The 15,921-nt window shown below is 37.0% G+C and overlaps 1 protein-coding gene across 1 annotated transcript in view; it reads right to left on the bottom strand.

The window, feature by feature from the left end:
* LOC137037148 (collagen alpha-1(XXVIII) chain-like) overlaps nt 1–15,921 on the bottom strand; it is a 39,802-nt gene that overhangs the window by 1,749 nt on the left and 22,132 nt on the right. Inside the window, exons 11-31 of the mRNA XM_067410970.1 lie at nt 14,995–15,063; nt 14,128–14,196; nt 13,972–14,040; nt 13,529–13,597; nt 13,377–13,445; nt 13,044–13,112; nt 12,409–12,477; nt 8,561–8,632; nt 8,398–8,466; nt 8,245–8,316; nt 8,071–8,139; nt 6,653–6,721; nt 6,510–6,578; nt 6,309–6,377; nt 6,136–6,204; nt 5,400–5,468; nt 5,227–5,295; nt 4,313–4,393; nt 4,115–4,150; nt 721–757; nt 72–626 (exon numbers count right to left, since the gene is read on the bottom strand). Of these exons, the coding sequence (XP_067267071.1) occupies nt 72–626; nt 721–757; nt 4,115–4,150; nt 4,313–4,393; nt 5,227–5,295; nt 5,400–5,468; nt 6,136–6,204; nt 6,309–6,377; nt 6,510–6,578; nt 6,653–6,721; nt 8,071–8,139; nt 8,245–8,316; nt 8,398–8,466; nt 8,561–8,632; nt 12,409–12,477; nt 13,044–13,112; nt 13,377–13,445; nt 13,529–13,597; nt 13,972–14,040; nt 14,128–14,196; nt 14,995–15,063 (1,888 nt within the window). The remainder of the gene's footprint in view (nt 1–71; nt 627–720; nt 758–4,114; nt 4,151–4,312; nt 4,394–5,226; nt 5,296–5,399; nt 5,469–6,135; nt 6,205–6,308; nt 6,378–6,509; nt 6,579–6,652; nt 6,722–8,070; nt 8,140–8,244; nt 8,317–8,397; nt 8,467–8,560; nt 8,633–12,408; nt 12,478–13,043; nt 13,113–13,376; nt 13,446–13,528; nt 13,598–13,971; nt 14,041–14,127; nt 14,197–14,994; nt 15,064–15,921) is intronic.

The raw sequence follows: 15,921 nt of genomic DNA, 5'->3' as shown, positions 1-15,921 counted from the left end.
GAATTAGTGTACATTTTATTTTTGGGTGAACTATCCATTTAATTGTGTGAAATGAATGCATTGTGACATACCAGGAAGCGTTCTGAAGTCTTCTATGGGAAACACATGCTCCTCAGTGGGCAGGGATGCTATTGACTTCAGCTCCTTCTTAAAATCATCATAGATCGGGTCACTTTGATTCACCACCCCTATAGCGAACATGGTGATATTGGCTGAATGAGCCTCTTTGACCGCATCTGCCAGCTTCACCGTGTCACGATGATCCGTCTGGCCATCCGTAATAACCACCGCCACTTTCTCCACACCAGGGCGAGCAGAGCGGAAGATCTCATTGGCCTTTCTGATGCCACTTCCTGTGTAAGTGCCCTCTCCAATATAGGGCATCCTGCGCACAGCTTCTTTCACTTCATCACTAGTTAACCTGTCTTCTATGCTTGTTACCACCAGGTTAATGTGGCTGTAGAGAACGACCCCTACACGCGTCACCTCTGGACTGACTGACACGCGGTCGATCAAGGTATTCACAAAGTCTTTAATGACTTCAAAGTTTTCCGGGCCGACGCTCTCAGAGCTGTCAATCACAAACACCAGCTCAAGAGGTTTTACTCTGCATCTCCGGCCACAACCTGAGAATCCAGAATAAATCATCCACTTCAGTTTTGATGTAATTCATCACAAAGCACTCAAATTTAGAAATAGATCTGCAATTTGATTACTTACCACAAATAGATCTGATTAGAGTGATTATTTCCTCTTTCTGCAAAATACATAAATCTTTTTACTGAGTTAATTTTTTTAGGGTTCAAGTGCATAGCACTGAAACCTTATTGTAATTGTTAAAATTTCCCTCTAAAAGTGGTCTATGATCAAGATGTTTACAGGCTTTCTAATTAAAACATAATAGCTTTTTACGCATGTGCTTAAAGGCCTTAAAGTGCTTGAACTTGAATTGCTGCTTGCAGATATTCTTTTACATTTTTTTCATTTATGTTTTATCTAACAGTGTTATTTTAGCTTAATTTCAAATATATACAGGTGCTGGTCATATAATTAGAATATCATCAAAAAGTTGATTTATTTCACTAATTCCATTCAAAAAGTGAAACTTGTATATTATATTCATTCATTGCACACAGACTGATATACAGGGCCGTTTCTAGACTTTTTGGCACCCTAGGCAAGATTCCTATTAAGATCCCTCCCCCCCCCCATTTTTGTGAGTCAATTCTACTAGCTCTCTGCATGTTATATATTTACAAAAATATTTATAAGAACCCATGCATGAAAAAAAGATGATGAAAAAAAATTTTTAAACATATATTTCAGAGCAAACTGAAACTCTTAAGCTAGTTAAAATTGTATTCTACTCACAAAAATGATAGTTAATAAAATAAACTACATGAAACTGTTATTAGTTTAACTCTAAATACAATCTAATGAAGATGGTATTTTGGTGTTCATGTAGCCTACAGAAATAAAATATTTTTAAGAATGTTTTTTTTTCTCCAAAGTTAAAAAATGTGTTGAATAACAATACACCACTCATTTATGTTCTATAATTGTTTTAGCTTCTCTTTCTACAGTAGCATCTGCCTTGTGTTTCTCCAAAAATGTGTTGAGTGCACCTTATGATTGTTTGTAGAATTAATATAAAACTCTCCAGCAGAAACAGATTCTCGTGATCTACACACCCAAATCACAATGCCTGTCTGTCTGTGACTTCAACTGCACTATTACAGCATGAAGAAATGTATATATTTGATGTTTTTAAGTTATTTCTTGATATGCACTGAATTCATGTAAACTAATTTTTATTTATTTATTTTTTGTTTGTTTTTCTGTTGAAGCTATGTTCGTTTGGCAGGTCCACGCTGGTTGTCAAACTTGTCATAGTTATGGTACTATCACTTGGTCAATTTACACTAAACAGCCATCTCTGATAATGATTTTTTTATTCAACTTTATTATGCTATAAATTAATATTCCGTTGCTGAAATGAGCATGACGTGGTAAACCTGTCCTGTGTTAATATGCAGTGTCATGTTTTGCTCGTGATGATGGAGCAACTTGTATAGAACAGAACAATTAATCAATTAGTAACATACCTGCATATTTCGCTTTCTTTTTCTCATCCTCTTTCTGAAACTAAAACACTTAATCCAGTAAGCATGGATAACGACGTTCCCTGCCGCCTTCTACGTCTCATTTCTCTATTCTCTTATTAACAGCAGCGGTTGAATCTGAGAGCTCACTTAACATCCCGATGCGATCCACTAGCCTATCACCAGGAGACTTGTCACTCAGATAATCGCAAGTAACGTTAGCCTAATCATAATGCCTCAAAATAGCAAAAGTACGAAATAATAATATTAGTAATAATAATAATAATAATAATACAATAAATAAATAAAAAATCTTGGAGGGGCGGGGGCTCTCACTGGCGCCCCCCAGCTGTTTGCGCCCTAGGCGACCGCCTTGCTTGCCTATGCCTAGAAACGGCACTGCTGATATATTTCAAATGTTTATTTCTTTTAATTTTGATGATTATAACTAACAACTAAGGAAAAGCAATGCGGCGTGGCATGGAGTCGATCAGTCTGTGGCACTGCTCAGGTGTTATGAGAGCCCAGGTTGCTCTGATAGTGGCCTTCAGCTCTTCTGCATTGTTGGGTCTGGCATATCGCATCTTCCTCTTCACAATACCCCATAGATTTTCTATGGGGTTAAGATCAGGCAAGTTTGCTGGCCAATTAAGAACAGGGATACCATGGTCCTTAAGCCAGGTACTGGTAGCTTTGGCACTGTGTGCAGATGCCAAGTCCTGTTGGAAAATGAAATCCACATCTCCATAAAGTTGGTCAGCAGCAGGAAGCATGAAGTGCTTTAAAACTTCCTGGTATAAGGCTGCGTTGACCTTGGACTTCAGAAAACACAGTGGACCAACACCAGCAGATGACATGGCACCCCAAACCATCACTGACTGTGGAAACTTTACACTGGACCTCAAGCAACATGGATTGTGTGCCTCTCCTCTCTTCCTCCAGACTCTGGGACCCTGATTTCCGAAGTAATGCAAAATTTACTTTAAAAAACCTTTAAAAACTTTGGACCACTCAGCAGCAGTCCAGTCCTTTTTGTCTGTAGCCCAGGCGAGACGCTTCTGACGCTGTCTGTTGTTCAAGAGTGGCTTGACACAAGGAATGCGACAGCTGAAACCCATGTCTGTGCGTAGTGGTTCTTTAAGCACTGACTCCAGCTGCAGTACACTCTTTGTGAATCTCCCCACATTTTTGAATGGGTTTTGTTTCACAATCCTCTCCAGGGTGCGGTTATCCGTATTGCTTGTAGACCTTTTTCTACCACATCTTTTCCTTCCCTTCACCTCTCTATTAATGTGCTTGGACACAGAGCTCTGTGAACAGCCAGCCTCTTTTGCAATGACCTTTTGTGTCTTGCCCTCCTTGTGCAAGGTGTCAATGGTCGTCTTTTGGACAACTGTCAAGTCAGCAGTCTTCCCCATTATTGTGCAGCCTACAGAACTAGACTGAGAGACCATTTAAAGGCCTTTGCAGGAGTTAATTAGCTGATTAGAGTGTGGCACCAAGTGTCTTCAATATTGAACCTTTTCACAATATTCTAATTTTCTGAGATACTGAATTTGGGATTTTCCTTAGTTGTTAGTTATAATCATCAAAATTAAAAGAAATAAACATTTGAAATATATCAGTCTGTGTGTAATGAATTAATATAATATACAAGTTTCACTTTTTGAATGGAATTAGTGAAATAAATCAACTTTTTGATGGTATTCTAATTGTATGACCAGCACTTTGTAGACATGAGTACCATGCACAATATTAAAATGTTCTATACATTAAATACACACTGTAAAATTTTGTATTATTATTTTTTTTATGTATTTATATATTTTTAGAGGATGTTTTACAAGAAAATATTACTTGAGGCCATTAACAGCAATATAACATATCACAGTTTAAAACTGTAATTTCTTTAGATTCAAAACCTTTTTACATTGGAATAAATTACTTTTGGAAAAAAGTTTTGGACATTTAATGACAAAGCAGAAAATTAATTCTTTCATTTGTGCACATACCATGAGACCAGGATCTCCTTTTCTTCCTGAAATACCCTGCAATTGTAACAAGACGAAATGTTCAATGTGTTAAATGTAGTTAAATATAGAGATGTTGATTATAGTGTTCTCAACTATCATAATGCTCAATGATTAAAAACCAAGTATAGCATGAGAAGTTTTTCAACTAATCTAAATTTCCTTCTCAGTTCTTCTCACCGGGGGTCCTGTAAATCCTGGTTCTCCTGGGCTTCCTCTGTCCCCTTTGCGTCCTTGTGCTCCTGGTAACCCACGATCCCCCTACAAACAGAGCAGTTTATCACAAAGGTGAAGTTAACATCTGTGGTCACCCTTTTTTAAACATGACTTGATGTACCATGACTTGATGTACCACAAGGCAGTGGCTATTTAAACTAAGTGAAAATAGCAGCATTTTACACTAGGTGGAAATAGTGATAGTTTTACATGGTGTAAATAAAATTCAGTTATTTGCAATAGAGTAAATAATAATTAGATGCTATCTATACTTTATATTGTCAGATACTAGTTGCACCTCAGTATTTTTGTACATTAACAGGATGCAATAATATCATAGAGTGTAAATCATTATATTTATTAAAATTATTAAATTGATGCTGCCTTATTGGGAGAATAAAAACCCTCCCTACACCTTAATATTATTAAACACTCGTTCACAGTTTATTTTTTTACTTTTAGAACATTATTTTCATTTTTATTGGCAAAAGGGGGATTCGAACCTGCATCAATCGCATTAAAAGCCAGGTTTGCGAGCATTACTCGCAACTGCTGTGCCACTGAAGATGTTGAATTATGCATGTTTTTTTTTTTAAACTTTCTGGGTAGAGCTAGTGTAAACAACGTAAATAAACAACAAGGGACGCTATTTGCACTTTGTGTAAATAGACACTTTTTTAAAAAAATGCATGTAAAAGTGTGATATTTGGAGTTTGGGGAAAAGAGTATTTTGTGTTTGACAGAAGAAAAGTCATACAAGTTTGGAACAACCTGAGGGTAAGTAAATGATTACAAATTTTTCATTTTGGTTTAAGGATTCCTTTAATGCAAACTTACAAAATATGAATGCATGACAGTGGCTATAAGAGTCTCCTCACCTTCTGTCCCGGCAGACCCTCTCCAGGGGACCCTCTTGGCCCCTGTTTACCCTGATATCCAGAATCACCCTATAAAAAACATAATAAAGTGCATGTGAATTTTCAGTTCAGTATTTTACAACTGTGTGTTCAGGAATACTGTATCCTGTTGATATTCCTCAGATTCCTGTTACCTTTGGTCCTTGTATGCCCTCTCCTGGTAATCCTGGAGGACCAGCTGGACCAGTCTGACCAATGGAGCCCTGCAGACCACAAAACACTTCTGAGCAAACCTGAACAGGCTAATCTGAACAGAATCACATTTTTTGGTCATCACACTGTTTTGGTCATTCTGTAATGCCTGAGCAAAGTCTGTCGTTAAAGTGTTTTGGAATAATTCCCTCCCAGAAGCGCCTCACACGATTGCGTTCACAAACACAAGGCATCTCTGAATGCAAGATAACATGACTCTGAGGTGCAAGTAATTTATTATATAAGTAAATTATTATAGTAATATACAGTGGCTTCTACTACAGCAACTTCCATTTTTCTTAGTGATATTCAGCACCAGTTTATCAGGAAGTAACGATTTTGTTCTCTTTGACTCACTGGATGGAAACAGTGCTTTATTCGCAAATGTTTATGCGATATTCCAAATTTTCAAACTTTGGATGGAAACATAGCTTGTGAGCGCTTACCATGATCAGCTAAATGCTGTATTTTCAAAAGTGTGTGAACTTGCAAAAACTCTTGAACGAATTGCATGCCTGTATAACTTTACATTTTCATGCTTTACATGTCAGTCAGATGTCCTCTCTGCAATCCTTGGCCAATGAAAACTGCTATGGAGTCCAGACCTTCTGCTGTAAGTCTGAAGCGAGACTAATGTATTCTACATACACTTTATGTAGTTTGAAATATATTTCCCACCTTTGGGCCCACCTGCCCAAGACCTGGTGCTCCAGCAGGCCCTGTGGGACCTGGAGGGCCTCGATCCCCCTGTGACAGAAAATATCAACGCTACTAATAGAATATATATATCTTTTTAATAATTCAAATTTGTACATTTTCTGAAGAAACTGAGAGGGATGCAATCATCTTACCTTTGGTCCAGGTAAACCTGTACCCTCTGGCCCAGTCTCTCCTGTAAGACCTGGGAGACCTGGTGGCCCCTGTAGATTTCATGAGCAACACATAATGTAGTCTGTTATAATTGCATTTGGTATGTCAGATTAAATACAGACTGTACAAACGTAACTATGAGTTGCATGAATAATGTTCTTTGTAATGTTACAAATATTTACAGGTGGGCCAGGATAGCCTTCTCCCTTCAGCCCTGGTGGTCCAATGGGTCCTTGTAACCCCATTTCACCCTAAAGACAGACAAAACGGATTATCCCAATTACAAAAGCACAGCTGTAGGTTTCTGCTGGTAAGTCACTCTTACCTTCGGCCCTGCAATGCCAATCTCTGGTTCTCCAGCTGGTCCTGCTGGACCAACTGGCCCTGGATCTCCCTACAGCAAGATGAACATGGTATGAGATCTCCTGATGTGGGTAAACATACAGTGGCTCCAAAAAAATTGAGCTACAAGAAAAATGTATCAATGAATGTCTTTTTAAGCAAGAACTTAGAATGGAAGTATATTGACATTTGTTCCAGAGGGTTTAAAAGCAGAAAACATTTTTGTTTATTTTTATGAATTATTTAATAATTGCAATTGTTTATTATTAAGTATTATCTTTCTTGGGTGGAACAATTTTAATGTTTACTGCTTGACCATGTGTAAGTCTATTGTACTGTAAGTCACCTTGATTTTTCCATGTTAGACGCTTTCCTGGATCAACATTGTTTGTTGATCCTGGAAAAACATTCCTGTCCAAAAACAGTCCTAAACCAATCCCTACCCCTAAGCCTAACCCTACCCATAACTTATCCCTAAAATCAGAGGGAAATGATAGGTAAATAAGAATGTTATAGAAACCCCTAACCCTTGTTGTAAGCCTAAATTTGACATAAACTGTAAACCTGTCAAATCTCATTGATTGATTGGAATGTTGTTCCAGGATCAACAAGGATGTGGATCCAGGAACATGTTCTACTTGGTGAAATCACATTCACCGTCCATTGTAAGTGTCTTACTAACTGCGTTTCCATTACCTTTCAAATTGCGCAAATTGAAATTGCTATTTGAAAATATAGCCAATGGAATCAAATAAATTTAGCAAAAACTCCCATATTTTGCAAAAATGTTTTAACGCTTGCATGAGGTGGTTTTTCAGGCAATTTGAAAAAGGAAAATCTCGAAAAACTGCAATAGAAACAGTTTTTCCGCATTTACAGGTCACCTGGCGTCAATCATTCTTTAAAGAGGGCACGGTATGTTTGGACAGAAGACGAGACAGAGTTCTTTATTAAACTCATAAAAGACAAAAGAAACGGGTATACTGGAATCCTACAATTAATCAAGACCTCGAAGCAGATATGAGGGAGAAACAACCAGAACCTCCTTATACATGGCCGTATAAGGGGCTTTCCTTGCCATTAATGCTTGGATACCATGTCTACGTCTCCTTCAAATAAAAATAATGGCTAGTGCAGTGGCTGCGATATTCTTAAACCTACTAAAATCCATTGCCATGATTTTTGGAATGACTTATTGCAGTAGGAAAAAAATATGTTTTAGTCGCAACACATCGGTTAATGGAAATGTCCATTTCGCAATAGTTTTTTATTGACATTTAGAAAATGTTGCAAAAGTTTTGAGCAAATCTGTAATGGAAACCCAGCTAGTGTGACCATGATTTTTGCTTTTTATTTTATTGATAAAGCTTGTGCTGAATCCGGAACTATTCTTTAATGTACTTTAGCTCCTGGTATGCCTCTTCCTGAAGGCCCAGGAACACCTGGAAGTCCAACATTCCCTGGGTTTCCCTATTTTAAATGAAAGACACTGTAAGCAGCAGTGACAGAGACATAGGGCTTTTCTTGAGTATTTTGTGCTTGCTGAGATGAAGATGTTGAATGAGTTGTTTTCACCTTTGCCCCTATTGGCCCAGCTGATCCCAATGGTCCTGGTTGGCCTCTGGAGCCCCTGTCCCCTCGATCCCCCTATTGAAGGAAGATACAACCTATTTAACACATACTATTCTACATATATTTTTAATATAATAATTTTAGTAGGCATGGCACCTTCTCTCCTGGTAGGCCTCTTCCAGGAGGTCCGTCTTGTCCTTTGGATCCTGGTAGGCCTAAATCACCCTAAAGTCAACAAGAAATCATATAGTATATTATAAGATATGCCTGAAAGTTTTGGGTGTAATGCTATCCATCACTAACATGCTATTAAGAGCACCTTTGGTCCCATGGCTCCATCTTCTCCTGGTTCACCTTGTTTACCTGGTAAACCTTGGAATCCAGGTTCTCCCTATGGCATCAACCCATAAACACAACTCTGATTTCATTACTTGATACTTTATTCTGTTCTTTCAGATCATGTCTAAAGGTGATGATACACAGGGCAACTTTATGAGCAATGTTGCCCGGCAGTGTTGCCAAGCAATGTTGCTTGGGCACTTTCCCATTGGGAATGAGCAATACATTTATATCTGGATACTTTAGATTGGTCATGGGCAATTTTTTGAGATCCTCTAATCAGAAATCTAGCAGCTGATCATGTAACCGGATTGGAGATTTCAGAAAAAATTCAAACAAGATGGCGGCACTCAGCGGCAGTGGAGCGAAGAAAAGGAGAGTGAATGTTTACAGAATCAAATTTCTTTCAAATGTGGCAGGTCGTGACGTAACCTTGTAAACATTTATGATAGAAAGGCTCAACAACCAACAAAACCAGGTAAGTACATACATAGGGTATGTCAGGTTTTTATAATTAGCAAACTTACTTGGTTTCATTCGAGACCTGATGACTAATGTTATAACTTGGCCTATAGTCAACTGTTGTTGTGCTCTAATGTTTTACATTATTAATATGCAAACAAACAGATCCAACTCTGAAATGGCAATTTATTATTGAGTCAACAAGAATTTACAAACAATGCGAAATCTATGTTAACTAGAATGGTGTCACGGAATGGCACTGAGACGAGAGGGTTAGATCCAAATGCAGTTTTAATTGGGTAATCCATAAACGTAATCCAGACAGGCAAGGGTCAAAATCCACAGAACAGTCCACATAAAGAAAACAGAAACCAGTGACTATAAACGAAACCTCGATAACAAAAGCAGAAACAAACCAGGTATAAATAGACAGACACGAATCACCAAACACAAAACAGCTGAGTGCAATGACGGGATAACGAGTCCGGGAAGTGGGTTATGGGAAATGAAGTCCAAGTGAGGTGAGGCAATAGTCCGTGTTGGAGTGCCCTCTAGTGGCTAACTAGGGCACTCCAACTGGTGATCATGACAAATGGTTGATTAACTTTACAATCTTCTACAGGTTCTGCATAACGTATGCCAAGAATTGCATGCACCTCCAAGTACTGTTTAAAAACGATATAATATTCTTTGTGGGGTTCATTAATGGTGATAAATAATTCAGCAGAACAGATGTTGTAGGCTACCTGCAGAGATTTGCATCCACCTCTTTCTCAGCATAAATGACTGTTACCTCCCGTGAGGTGCATGCAGAACTCGAATTAACGGGACGTTCTAAAACACTAAATGTGAAAACACTTATCCTGAAAAAGCTTAACGTAAAAAAGCTTAATGCAGCTTAATTTACTAAGACAGTTATTAACAAACCAAACTTAGTAAACACCATACTAATAAAGCTTACTATGTACAGAAAAGCAGATGAGCCCATAATATGAATGCAACACGTTTAATTAAGCGTTTTCCTCCCATAAAGAAAACGCTTAATGTGGTTTAATGTACTAGGACAGTGACATTAAAAGACCAAACTTATTAAACACTATACTAATAAAGCATACTATACAGAAAAAATGGTTTGTGCAGAATTTGATCTTTTAATATCACGTAGTAGGCTACATTTAAGCGACGTCAAGCTTTTTCGGTAACGCTTTAGATTACAGCCCGGAAAGTACTGCGTAATTACAACGAATTTACAGCATAACTTTCAATAATTATAGTGTAACTATACAGTAAGTATGTGTAAGTATAGGGGAACAATATGTAAAGTATTGGGAATAAAGGGGGAACAACCAGGAAAATAACAAATTATTTATAGTGTAAGTATTTTATATCTAAGGGGTACCTATGACATATAACTAAGGGGTAAGTATGACATTACGGGCCGTAAATTAAAGTGGTGCTTGTTACCCTCTTATTTCATTTAGTTACAGGGTAAGTAATTAATAAAATGCAAACAATCTGATATCACTGACTCCGAAACCTTTATTTGAAAAACAACTTTATTAAAAACAGGTCTACAACACTTATTATTCATTTTTTTAAATCAACTTTTCATTTCAAACTCTAAAGTCCTGACAGAAAGTAAAAAGTTTTGTCCGTTTTTTGGTTGTTGTTCTTTCTCGCTTGGCTTCCACCTGCTCTTGTTTCTCAGCTGATGAATCCTAAGAAGGAATCCCCTTGCTATTCTGTATTATAAGAAAATGCAGTACACCCCGAAATTTTCTCATGGTTTAGGCTATTCATCTTTTCGCTTCTGACCAACTGTCACCAGCGCCTGCATGAGAGTCGACTTCGCGTTCGATGCGGTTCGATGAAGCAGCGTGAAGCTTTCATGACGTTCTCGCGGGAGATTCGTGTGAAACTCGCGTGAGAACTGCCGTCTCTGTTGTTCTGTCTTGTTTGTTTCTCATTCTCATTATCTGTTATTCTGTGTATTTTGTTGTGAGCATTACTAAAATAATAATAATGAAAAAAAAAAAAAAAACTGACGGCATCCAACATCTGCGTGAGTTTCTCGGCATGCCTACGTCACGCTTCAAGTTACGTCACGCATGAACTCTCAACCCTCGCATGCACGCGCAAGGAGACAGTTGGTCGAAAGTTTTAAAAATATTCAAATATTTGGCATTTGTATTACAAATACGTATCGTTTCACTTCAGAAGACATCGATTCATCCATTAGGGTCGTATGGATTACTGTAGTTATTGCTGTTTGTGCTGTTTGATGCTTCGACTTTTAGGAACACGTGAGCTTGCATTATAAAGCTTTCCCAGATGATTTATTTTTTTCCTAAAATCCTTTTTGTGTTCATCTTAAGAAGGAAAGTCGTATACATCTCAGATGGCATGAGGGTAAAAGATGAGTAAACGGTGAGCACTTTTCCGGGTGTTCTGTAATTTTTAAATACAGAATAGCAAATGGGATTCCCTCTTAAGATTCATCAGTGGAAAGAACGAACGAAGAGGAACAAGAGGAGGAGGAAGCCAAGCAAGAGAAACAAATAAGAAGTGTTGTAACTTTAAATCTGTTTTGAAATAAGTTGTTTTTCAAATAAAGTTTTCCAAGTGATATGACTGTTTGTGTTTTTATTTATTTATTTATTTACTTATTTTTTTGTATTAATTACTTACCCTGTAACTACATGAAATAAGAGTGTAACAAGCACCACTTTAATTTACGGCCCGTAATGTCATATTTACCCCTTAGTTATAAAATATTAAAAGTATGAATAATTTGTTATTTTTCCTGGTTGTTCCCCCTTTATTCCCAATACTTCACATATTGTTCCCCTATACTTACACATACTTACTGTATAGTTACACTATAATTATTGAAAGTTACGCTGTAAATTTGTTGTAATTACGCAGTACTTTCCGGGCTGTAATCTAAAGTGTTACCGCTTTTTCTTTATAGAGGTTTTCTATTGGAGGAAAACGCTTAAAATGTGAAATTAAACACGTTGCGTTCAAATACTGGGCTCAACTACTTTTCTGTATATAGTATTGTTTATTAGTATGATGTTTACAGAGTTTGGTCTGTTAATATCACTGTCTTAGCACATTAAGCCACATTAAGTGTTTTTCCGACATAAGACTCGTTAGCGGTTTTGGCCCCTGAATTCACGCGCATCCAGTATTGTTTGTATACAAGAAAAGCGTTGGTAGATTTGCTCCTCTCTGATTGTTTGCTGCGATCTGTCCAATGCCCTAGTTAGTTGCCCTGTGTCTCAACAGGTTGCCCAGCAACATTGCTTAAAAAGTTGTCACGTGTATCATCATCTTAACAGTTTAGTTGAAACGACAACCTACTTTGGGTCCTGGTTCTCCAATTCCTCTTTCTCCAGTGGCTCCAGGATCTCCAGGGAATCCCTGTTCTCCCTGACAGCAAACAAAACGAAAACACAGTGTTTAGATATCGCTCAAAAGTTTGCGATTGGTAAGATTTAGTTATGCTGTTGTTATTTTTATTTTTGACAGAAGTCTCTTCTGATCATCAAGGCTGCATTTATTTGATCAAAAATACCATAAAAGTATTATGAAATATTATATAAATTTCAAATAACTGTTTTCTATTTTAATATATTTTAAAATGTAATTTATTTCTGTGATCAAAGCTGAATTTTCAGCATCATTACTCCAGTCTTCAGTGTCACATGATACTTCAGAAACATTCTAATATGCTGATTTAATGCTTATAAAACATTTCTTCTTATTATCAATGTTGAAAACAGTTGTGTTGCTTCATATTTTTGTAAAAATCATGACTTTTTTTTTTTTTAGGATTTTTTTTTTTTAAAGAACCAAAAGAACAGCATTTATTTGAAATAGAATTTTTTGTAACAGTGTAAATGTCTTTACTCTCACTTTTGATCAATTTAATGCATCCTTGCTGAATAAAACTATTTTGGAGAAAAAAAAAAAAACTTATAGAAGTGCAGTCTTACCTTTGGACCCATGAGTCCTATCCCAGGATTCCCTCTCTGACCAGGAGGACCAGCTGGTCCCTGAATCCCCTTTAGATATTAAGATGAAGGTGACAATTAAATGTTTCCAATTGTTTCGAAAAGTAATAGCACACTCCTCAACACGCTGCATGATTTGAGGAATCATATTGTTTATGAATATAGAACAAACAGTTTTTTCTTAGGGTTATGGATTTGTTTAAATCACTAACACTATAAGCATGTATGTGAGAACATGAAGCTTGCCTTAACTAGCACCACTAGTACAGAAATATTGGCATAAAAATGCTAAACCAGAAAAATAACATAAAATACTTTCTCTCCTTGAATTCCCCTGCCAGGCATTCCTACTAGTCCAGGTGATCCAGGAGGCCCCGCGTTGCCCTAAAGGAGGAATTCAGGGGCTAAATTTAATGCAAAATGGCCATTCATATGGCCAACTAAAATCTCACACAACTGCAACATACCTTTTCACCTTTGACTCCATAACCTGGGGGTCCACGTCCACCAGTAGGGCCGATATTGCCACGTTCACCCTAAGACACAAACCAGATTAAAAAGTGATATTTTTAATGTATTTATTTACACAACCATTAAAGGAGGTATGCATTGATTTTAGATGATTTTCAATGTGTACTCTTAAAAATAAAGGTTCTTTACTAAAGTCTAAGGTTCCAAGAAGAACCTTTAACATCAATGGAATTTTTTTCATTTTCCGAAATTTCACTGTTTCTGAAAGAGCAGGACAGGACATCTTGCTAAACATCTCCATTTGTTTTTCACAGAAGAAAGAACGACTTACGGGTTTGGAACAATGCGAGGGTGAGTTTTCTTTCAGAAAAGGTCAGAGAGCCCATTGAAAAGGGAATGACCTAAAACAGAAGCAGGAACTGCAACTGTATCTGCTCACCTTTGGGCCAGGAAGTCCTTCACCTGGAGCTCCTGGATTCCCCTGTGATCCTGGTAAACCTGGAGGACCCTTCATTGATGCATGTATCATTATCTCATTATAATCTATACAGTAGATGCATGATTTAAAGTCATACAAGAGGCTGTTTATACTTACAGGTAGACCTGGCTGACCTATGCCAACCTGACCTAGAGGACCTGGTCTTCCTGGGTTTCCTTTGTCACCCTAAAACAATCACACCTCAAATAACTTTAAGATAGAATAAAATACATGCATGTAGGCGCTTACATTGTGATGAACAAGAACATCACAGTACTAAAACCTCTGGAACAGGAAATTACCTCATTGTAAGCAATGACAAATGAGATTAAATTAAAAGCAAATAGAGACTTTTCTCATTGACACCAGTGATCTCACATGTGTCTCTTCAAATCTGTGCCAAGAAAAGTCTTCAGTCAAATGTTGGAGATCTCAATTTAAACTAAAACATTTCTAACTAAAGTGTAAATCTTAGTATATTTCAATAATTGTCTCATTTGTTTCCATTTTTCTTTCTGAAATACTGTGAAATATTATTACAATTTAAAAGAACTGTTTTCTAGGTGAATATATTTTAAAATGTAATTTATTCCTGTGATCAAAGCATCGTTACTTCAGTCTTTAGTGTAACATGATCCTTCAGAAATCATTCTAATATGTTCATTTGCTGCTTAAGAAACATTTCATTTCCATGTTAAAAACAGTTGTGCTGCTTCAAGTTTTTGTGGATTTTCAGGATTCTTTGATGAATAGAAAGTTCAAATGAACAGCATATATTAGAAATAAAAATCTTTTGTAACATTATAAATTTATTTCCTGTTCCTTTTGATCAATTTAATGCGTCCCTGCTGAATAAAAATATTAATTTCTTTCAAAAGCATCTTACTGACCCTAAACTTTTGAACAATAGTTTGTTTCAACTTACCACTGCATTAAACATTTTTTTTTTTTTTAAAGTCTTGTTGAGAACAACCAGCTGTTTACCTTTGGACCAGGTAATCCAATTCCATTATCTCCTGGTGGGCCAGACACACCAACTGGCCCTCGATCCCCCTAGGAACAAAATGTAGGTCAGTGATTCATTTGGACATCATCTCCACATAAAGTTAAAGTTCACATAAATTTAAAGATGATATATTTGTTGTTAAATACTGTAAACCTCATTCATCTTGGATGCATGTCGCAATGCAACTTTTGTTGTAGTATTAACAACATCCTACTGGTATGAGATATGAGGCGGGAGGTATGGTGAAAGGGTTCAGTACACATTTTTTTACGCATTCTCTCATGTACAAACCTGATTCCAAAAAAGTTGGGACACTGTACAAATTGTGAATAAAAAAAGGAATGCAATAATTTACAAATCTCATAAACTTATATTTTATTCACAATAGAATATAGATAACATATCAAAAGTTGAAAGTGAGACATTTTGAAATGTCATGCCAAATATTGGCTCATTTTGGATTTCATGAGAGCTGCACATTCCAAAAAGCAATAAGAGGCCGTAAAAGTTAAATGTACACATAAAGAACAGCTGGAGGACCAATTTGCAACTTATTAGGTCAATTGGCAACATGATTGGGTATAAAAAGAGCTTCTCAGAGTGGCAGTGTCTCTCAGAAGTCAAGATGGGCAGAGGATCACCAATTCCCCCAATGCTGCGGCAAAAAATAGTGCAGCAATATCAGAAAGGAGTTTCTCAGAGAAAAATTGCAAAGAGTTTTAAAAAGTTATCATCATCTACATTGCATAATATCATCCAAAGATTCAGAGAATCTGGAACAATCTCTGTGCATAAGGGTCAAGGCCGGAAAACCATACTGGATGCCCGTGATCTTCGGGCCCTTAGACGGCACTGCATCACATACAGGAATGCCACTGTAATGGAAATCACAACATGGGCTCAGG

This window comes from Chanodichthys erythropterus, chromosome 2, assembly GCF_024489055.1.
Source record: "Chanodichthys erythropterus isolate Z2021 chromosome 2, ASM2448905v1, whole genome shotgun sequence".
In the NCBI taxonomy this organism is placed as follows: domain Eukaryota; kingdom Metazoa; phylum Chordata; class Actinopteri; order Cypriniformes; family Xenocyprididae; genus Chanodichthys; species Chanodichthys erythropterus.
This window is presented reverse-complemented; position numbering and strand designations above follow the sequence as displayed.